Source organism: Nanorana parkeri, unplaced genomic scaffold, assembly GCF_000935625.1.
Source record: "Nanorana parkeri isolate BGI_ZX_2015 unplaced genomic scaffold, ASM93562v1 scaffold16, whole genome shotgun sequence".
NCBI classification, from domain to species: Eukaryota; Metazoa; Chordata; class Amphibia; order Anura; family Dicroglossidae; genus Nanorana; species Nanorana parkeri.
This window is the reverse complement of record NW_017306284.1, coordinates 2,251,099-2,259,876: the sequence shown is the minus strand read 5'-3', so window position 1 is coordinate 2,259,876 and position 8,778 is coordinate 2,251,099. Positions and strand designations below refer to the sequence as shown.

General features: G+C 45.1%; 1 protein-coding gene across 1 annotated transcript in view; it reads left to right on the top strand.

The window, feature by feature from the left end:
• Window positions 1-293: 293 nt before the first annotated feature.
• Window positions 294-8,778, top strand: part of NCALD (neurocalcin delta) — an 82,865-nt gene continuing 74,380 nt past the window's right edge. Inside the window, exon 1 of the mRNA XM_018559080.1 lies at window positions 294-550. Within this exon, the coding sequence (XP_018414582.1) occupies window positions 392-550 (159 nt within the window). The 5' untranslated portion in view covers window positions 294-391. The remainder of the gene's footprint in view (window positions 551-8,778) is intronic.

Below are 8,778 nucleotides of genomic sequence, written 5' to 3'. Positions count from 1 at the left end.
CTGCCATGTGTCTATGCAAACCCCACTAATCTACCATGTGAGATCCCCCTAATCTGCCATGTGTCTATGCAGACCCCCCTGATCTGCCATGTGTCTATGCAGACCCCCCTGATCTGGCATGTGTCTATGCAGACCCCCCTAATCTACTGTGTCTATGCAGACGCCCCTAATCTGCCATGTGTCTATGCAGACCCCCCTAATCTACCATGCAGAGGAGCCGGGCGGGTTGGGTGTTCTCAGGCAGCCCTCTAATGTGCACACACTATGACGGATGACCCCATTGAAATAATTTCACAGCAGCCCCGGAGTTGCTACGACAACCAGTGCTCTCTTGGCTTTCATGTGGCCATGTGACAGTGAAGTTGACGTCAAGTAGAGGCAGAGCCTGTGGATGAAGACACACACAGCCCAGAGGCTTGTGGAGTCTGCTGCTGTTGCTGTTGCTGCTGCATGGTGGAGCTGCAATCTCTCCGCTCTCCCAACTGACGCTTCTCACCGTCCGCAACGAGCATGGACTATTAACCCTGCGCTTCAGCATCGTCCTACCAAGGTAAGCGGGGGGCATGTGCCCTGCCAGGAGCTCCTCACCCCCCTTCCCGGCCACCTCTGCCCCATGCAAAGTTTACAGGCACATGTACATACAAAGTCATCGGGGTTTCTTTTTTGTCTGCTCTCTGTCAGATTGCAACACACAGAAAGGAAATGACAGAGCCCCTTATATTGTGACGGTACAGCTGCCTACTGACACACATAGCGGGTGTAGTATGAGAATACTCAGCACCAGCAAACTGTTGCAGAGTCTGCAGCCTGAATTTCTTTATATGCAATGATAAAATAAGAAAAAAGAGCAGAGACCTAAACCAACCAATTAGAGGACAGCTTTCACAGTCCAGGCTGCTCTGAGCAGATGAAAGCTGGAAGCTGATTGGTTGGGGGGGGTGGGTTACTGCACTTTGCACATCACCTTCTCTCCTGCATGCATTGCTGTCCCTTTTTTTGCATGGCTACCAGCTATGTAGCCTCAATTGTAATCCTGTGTCTAAGGAATCTTGCCAAGAGATCTACAAGATCCAGATAAAAGCGGTAAGTGGGGATTTAAGGAATTAGCAGCCGGGAGGGTGGTCGATTTTTTTTTTCTTTCCGCGCCACTTAGAAACGCAGATCTCAAGTGGAGTTGTGAAAAAAATAAAAAGTGAAAGTAGTTGGAATGTACAATGTGGGTGGAATGTGATAGATATATGATGCAATCTGCTCGGCGACCAACAAAGAAAAAAAAAAGAAATTGAATCACAATTCTCATCCTCTTGCCTTGCGTTGCTTATTCGCCTATTTGCCGCACATCAGCCGTTGCACTTCTCTGAGAACGCACACAGCGAGAGAAGCGCGGCAGTTAAAGGGGATCTCCACCTTTCTGTCAGTTTGGTTATTTTTAGGATAAAGTTTGTAAATAGCGTCATCTGTTTGGTTCTGCTCACGCAGGCTTGTGCAGGCGTCGTTTCTGCCCGGGGAGGAGCGGTCACATTTTGTTTGACGCGGGGGGAGTGCCCACAGATAGCGCTCCATTGCCTGCGCAATGATTGCACGGCATTCCGCATGGCTTTCTTTTCCCTATGGAGAGAGGAAAAAATGTCAATGTTCCGCTGGGTTCAGGGGGATTCTTCGAGGCAAAGGGAATGGCGCGGGCTTTTTATTTATGATGCCCGATGTGTACAAACATGACTGTAAAAAGGTAGGCTTTGTAATGTCATATAAGACTGTGCCACTGGGCACATCGCCTGTCAGGCAGTGCCAACCTTTCTGTACGGTATACTTCAAATCCAAATACTTTTCCCGCAGCCCAACACTTATGCTTATAGGAAATGGCAACATTTGACAACATTTGATAATAACCCGCAGAGACACTTTGTAGTTATACTGACATATTCATTATACAGATTGTCTACAGGAACTATATGTACCGAGCCTTGGCATTCTTCATATGAGTGCCAAACACATTGCCACCTTTACGTGTAACTTTCCTGATAGATAGATAGATAGATAGATAGATAGATAGATAGATAGATAGATAGATAGATAGATATTATAGTCTTTGGTGATTTTATATTATATACATTCATATCAGGACAAATCCCAGCCAGGAGCCAGGTCACAAATGCTCTTTACAAATTACAGCCTGCACCTAATTTTGTAGCTTTTCTCTAGTTGTCAATCCTGCTGGCTCCTGGGTTGGATAGACCGGCTCCTAAATTGAGATGTATACACAAACACACGCACGTAATTCCCGCTCACGCTAATTAAAGATTCTGATTGTACATTGATTCCCATAGAGGAGAGCACACACACTGCAATATGGTTAGAATCAGACTCATTACTGATTCATAAAGCTGCCTTTTAGATTGTAAGCTCTCATGGCCAGGGCTTTCCTAACCATCCCGTATGGTATTGTATTTGTAACTGTTCTGTCTCCCGTAAAGCGTGGTGCAAACTGTTGGCACTATATTAGTTCTGTATAACAGGGGTGGGCAACTCCGGCCCTCCGGCTGTGCTTTAACTATAAATACCAAAATGCCTCCGAGAGTCCTACCTGTAACTGTCAGTCTTGCAATGCCTCGTGGGACTTGTAGCTCTACAACAGCTGGACAATCAGAGGTTCACACCCATGCTGTATAAGGATATAATAATAATGTTTTTTTAAGATTGCATAATTTTTAAGTGGTAAAATAGGTATTAGTTTGCTGCACTCAGAAGTCATATTGCACTTTGGGGTGGATGCAGGGAGGTTCCCCTGCTCATTGGGTTCCGGGGAGCACCTCTGTGCCCGGGTACCCAGAGCAGGCGAGCTACCACTTTCACAAAACCAGAGCCCTGTCTGCTGTGTCAGATTTGTAATTGGTTCTTGAAGAAGCCCCCTTTCACATCCACGTGTGCGTTCCTGCGAGATTGTGTGTAACAAGGCTAGGTGCGCCGTGGTGCCATTATTTCTTATTGGCACCTAGCTATTGCATGTGTGTTGCATTGCTCCACAGTGCATGTTAACCATGCGTTGTGGTGCGACACAATTTTTAAAAAAAGGTAATGCATGTAGGATGTGATTCAGATGCAGTAGGCAGCCATTCAAATGCATCATAATGGACGGTAAAGATCACGCCACAATGCACACGCAAAGCTGTGAACCCAGGCTAATGCAGCAGGAGGAGTGAGGCTATTTGGAATGGCTGGGAAAGGTCAGAGGTTGGAAATCCAATAAGAAGATGCTACTTGAAATGTCTAAGAAATCAGTGTGGGATCATCATCCCCCCATAATGGAAAGGTCAGTTTTGGGTACGGAGCCAACATACAAAATCCTGTGTGTACTCTGGCATAGACTGATCACCTGACCTCCATTGAGAATGACCCTGTGATGTGTGTGTATGACTATGGTGGGAATATTAGAGTGTAAGCTCCTTTGGTGGGCAGCGATTGATGCATACGGTTCAATGTTCTCCATAAATGACTGCAGGAAAAGCTGTAACGCTACATGTGAGAAAAATAAATCAAATCTTACACTGAAAACCAGAGATCCAGGGATTAAAAAGCTGTAACTGTCCCTGGAAATCAGGACCTGTCGCATGTGGACGGGCACCGCCAATGTCCCAGATCAATATGTGTTTTTATACATATAACATCCTCATTGCATGTAAACAATCACAATGTTTATCTTAGCATCGCGGCAACACTATGGAAGCAGGCAGATCTTGGACATAGGAAATATAAAATTAGAATACATCCGTAGCAAAGGAATTCGGGTGAAAACGTTAAACGTTAAACGTAAAACACAAGTGATCTTAGTAATTAGGTTATAATCCTTCTCTATATGCCTCCAGCAAGATTGTCCATTCATATCCCTGTGCATGACACTGTCAGCCGCCCTGAAGGGTCAGATATGTAGCTGCAAAGACTGTAATCATCAGAGTTATAATAGAGCTGATCTGTGATTGGTTGGGGATCTCACGTCTATACGTGGCCATGAATACTATAAGCTGGTCATGGCTGGGGGTAGCAATCCTGTTCCCAACGTTTTTATGTCTCCCCAATAAGCGACACTTGCTGTGCTCTTCTTTTCTTTTCCTCTGTTTTTCAGTCCCAAATTGCCTTGGGCCCCCTGCCAGAAGGGGCCCCTCTCTATGCAAAAATATAATCACTAAGGCTGGCCATACACTTTTTTAATTGGAGACAGTAGGCTGTACCCTCCGCAATAATACGCTGATCTGGGTGGTGTAGGGCCATGAAGAGCAGTGTGCGGTTACATTAGGACAGATAGGGAGCCTGTCAGTTTGTCATTGATTTGTACAGGCTGAGTGCCCGCAGTTACTTGCAGACACCAGGCTTTACCTGCTGCAGCAATGCGCTGATCTGGTTGGTGTAGGGCCATTAAGAGTGTCGGCTAGAACTATGAGGTGAGTGAAAAGCACCCACCTCATAGTTCTCCTTTTAAAGCACAGCTGGAGGGCCGGAGTGGCCCACTCCTGGTCTGAGCGATTATTTGCATACGTTTCTACACATATTAATTACCTTGTCTTGGATCTGGCAGCACAGCCGTGTCTACTCTACCGAAAAATTTATCTATGCAATTTAGAAACTTAAGGTGGCCATATAATGTACGATTCTCGTACGAAAATCGTGGAAATCCAGCGATCGTATGATAATCGTACAGTGTATGGAAGGCGTGTGACCGTTTCTACTGTATGGTCGCACGTCTTCCGTCGAACAAGCAGGCTTGAAAACCCGCCGAGAATCGCATGATTCCAGGCGGGTTAGTGGCCTGCTTGTTCGACAACTGCCGAACGGGCCAGTGTGCGCACGCGCATACTGCCCGTTTGCAGTGATCGGAAGCCCGCCCCCTCACTGCGGTCATCAGAAGCCCGCCCCTAAGCAGGGCTGGCTTTCGATGATCGCAAGTACGATCTGCCTGTCCAAGATGGGCAGATCGTACGAGCCTTTAATAAGCTTACGACCATCGCAAGACTAGAGTCTTGCGATGGTCGTAAGGTGTATGGGCACCTTTATACTGCCCGCAGCTGCCAATATATTGCAAGGGAGACAAGTGCACTTTCCAATTCAAAGGCATAGTCCACCTTTCATACCATGTTTCCATATTTAGGGTGTAACATGAACCATTGACGCATTCCCCACTTACCTGAAGTGGGGAAACGTATTTGTTTTGTTTTGAATTTGGGGCGCCACAACCCATTCATTGATCCCTGTGCCATGCAGAGCCATGCGCAGCCACATCATCCATTCACAGGAAACTGTGAATGGGAAGACTACATGTCTCATCTCTCACTGCGGCAGAGGGACTCACAGATTGCACCGGCAATAGGACAGTGGTGTCACTGCACTTGTAGTCCATTGTTTTCTTCCTCCAGCCCCACATGGACCAGGGAATTGGGGTAAACAATGTGAGAGCCTGTGCGTGGTGCCCATGACGCACTGATCGCAGTTGTGATGCTCTGCAGGCCTGAATGCAAAAATGTGATACATGCTGATTATTTATTTTATTAATGCGGGCATATTAATTACATTTTTACAAAGGGTAGATTACGTTTTTAAGATGTTACATTTTGCACATAGTCGGTAACATTTCTTTCAAATGACCTCACAATTTCCTGTTAAAGTAAGGTTTGTTTTATTGTGGTGGGCAAGCGACTCTAATTCTGAATTCTGCTTTTTTTTTTCCACTCCCTACTCTGTCAGTTCTGCTGTGAAAATGTTACCCAGCATTTGTCTTTCATGATTGATACATTTGGTTTTAGTTGTTTGTTTCGTTTAATCTGATCCCTATTACTACTGAATTGCTCATTTATAAATTTTGTCTCATGTAGGAAGGAGTTGGGCTACCCGTTAGTGATATTTGTTTAATGATAGGTGGAGGGTGATGAGGAAAGTCATTCTGTGGATCCTTATGGGCCTATTCACACTTGTCCGTTTTCACACAGCATAGCTCATCCATTTTGCAGGATGAAAATGCATTATAGATAGATTCACATCTATGTGAAAGGGAAACTATAAGGGCTCATTCACACCTACGTCTGTGTGTTGCCCTGCGTGCTTCAATGCACATGCAACAGTGTGAATCCAGCTTAAATCTGAACTCCAGGAATTAAAATAAAAACTACAATTGCAGTGCAACCCACTTGCACTTCAAGGGCTAAATGCTGGCTAAGTTTCGCGGTAGAGTAATAAGGTATAATGTTCCATGTAATTGCTCCGACAGACATTCTCAACGCTATGCGACCGGTCCCTCCAAAGCATCTTCTCTAAGGCCCTCCTGTCAGCGGTTGCATGCTGACGTCATCAAATACTGAGCAGAACCAGTGAGGGATCATCCATAACCTGGAGTGCTGGAAAGAAGCCGAACTACACCCTCCTATCTTTTACAGCCAAGGATGCGCCATCTTGGCCACTATTTGGATTGCAGTTACCATGGCACTGCACATGTGGTCACCTACGACACCAGCCATTTGAGGGCTTGATTTGATTGAGAGCTGAAATAAGCACACTGGCAACCTTCACAGTTGGCATGCCTTAAAAGTAACTGTTTTGGGAGACATTACATTGGTGGGTCATATTCTGCTTTAAGAGCATCACACTGTTTACATTTTTTTCTTTTTTTTCAGTCAATTGAAGTGTCACGCTATGACACTTACGCGCCTCCTCTGAATAGCAATGTGGTGACTGATGGTGACTCTGTTGCTTTACATAAAAATGCAGAAAATCTTCATTTTCCGCAATGCAATGCAACCCACCTCAAGTCAACGTTGCAGCATGAACAAGGCTCATAGAAAACAATTGTTTCGTTGTTCTTGGTCATTGCACGTAGTGTGAACGAGCCCCGTGTGGCGGGTCACATATTGTATAATGCAGATCATTTCATAGTGTGTTTATGTGGAGGAAAGTTTAAAAATACATTTACAATGAGGAAGTCATAGTTTAATATTGTTGTAGCTCAGCTTTTATTTAAAGTCCTAGAATGAATGCTTCCTTGTTATTTTGGACTGTGCCTTCCTTGTGTACTTTCCCCTTCATGTGGCTTCTCTTGTTACACCTTACACATTATACTGGTGCCTCTGATGAATGATTAAATGCATTGCGTTCTTTTTTTAAAACAACATATTCACGTTTGCTTTCAGGACATGATCAGGTTTAGGGAACGAGATATATTTCCCTCCGTGAACAGGCCCAACTGATCAGAAGCCGATTAATCGATTATTGAAAAAGTTGACAACTTTTTCAATAATCGATTATAATCGATTATGTCGATTAGTTGTTGCAGCCCTACTTACAGTGAACATGTCTGTGGAAAAAGGTATAAAGTGAGTTATTGGCTTGATAGCAGTTACCTCATAGCTTTTATTAGGGATGCACCGATACCGGTATTTTGGTACTGAGTACGAGTACCGATAATTTTTTTTCGGTACTCGCCGATACCAATTACCGAGTAACGGAAGTCCCATTCAGGAAGCCAGGTGGCGTGTAATGACTCACCACCTGGCTACCTGATTAGTCCGGAAGCCGGGCAGCGTGTAAGGAGTCGCCACCCGGCTTCCCGATTAACAAGAAAGTCCCCTCTTACCTTAGTATGTGCAGCCTGTCATCCCCCGGGGCCTCTCCAGCGAGAACGCGCCTTCGTCCGGTACCCAGCCGGAGCCGTCTAGCCGGCCAATCAGGAAGCCGGGCGCCGTGTAATGACGCAACGCCCTGCTTTCTGATTGGCCGGGAGGCCGGCTCCATGATCTCTTGTCATGAGATGACGAGGGAGCATGAAGCCAGCTTCCCGGCCAATCAGAAAGCAGGGCGTCGCGTCATTAGACGCGCCCGGCTTCCTGATTGGACGGCTCGGGCTGGGTACCGGCTTCATCTTCCCTTAGTAAAAATGACCACTGTGAGAGGAATGGGGAGGAAAAGAAAAATGAGGTATGCAAAGCATAAAAAGCCGGCAATTATCTGGAAGTATGTGTTTGTAAATTGTCATTTCTAAACATTTCTAAAGGTGCCTTTGTTGTCATTTTGAAGATATGGGTAAAGTTCCCCTTTAAGTAATGGGAAAGTCATTGTTGAATTAGTAGGCCCATAGCAGAAATGTAAAAATGTATCTGGCCCATAAGGGGAATATTGGTGTAGGAGCTGGTTAATGTATTTTTACAAATGTACAATCTGTTATTGCATATATCATATCTCGTGATGCTATATACAACAGCGGATACCACTATCTGCTCTCCACTGGACAGCTCTGTGTTTAGTCCACTCATCATCTGCATTTTACAACTGATAGAATGCAGGTTGCATTATGGAGCCTGTGGTGTCCTTTAGAATGTTCTCTGCATAATGCTGCAGGGAACACTTTGTGATAGGAGGTGAACTAGGTCACATGACTTATTACAGGTCATGTGACTGGGCTCTCCTCCTGCCACTTTTCCCCCCCTATTTACTAAAATAAAAGGGGCTTTGGTAGCTTCCGAGTCCTGAAACAAGAGAACAACAATGTGCTTTATAAATGGTCTGTTTTTTTAAGCATTATAAATCGGCACCTAAAAGATTAGCTGAGATTCTCTGTAACCTTTGCTTGCTAAAAATACACTGAAGACCTCATCCAATTATTTCCAGATCTTGCCAGTGCCTGTTTTAAGCCCAGATCTCTGTATAATGTGTGGAATCCTTTGGTTTTTCCCTGCGTGTAATGACTGCATCTGTCCTGCCTACATTATCAGTTAAACACTTTCAGATGAATTCTATAGTCTT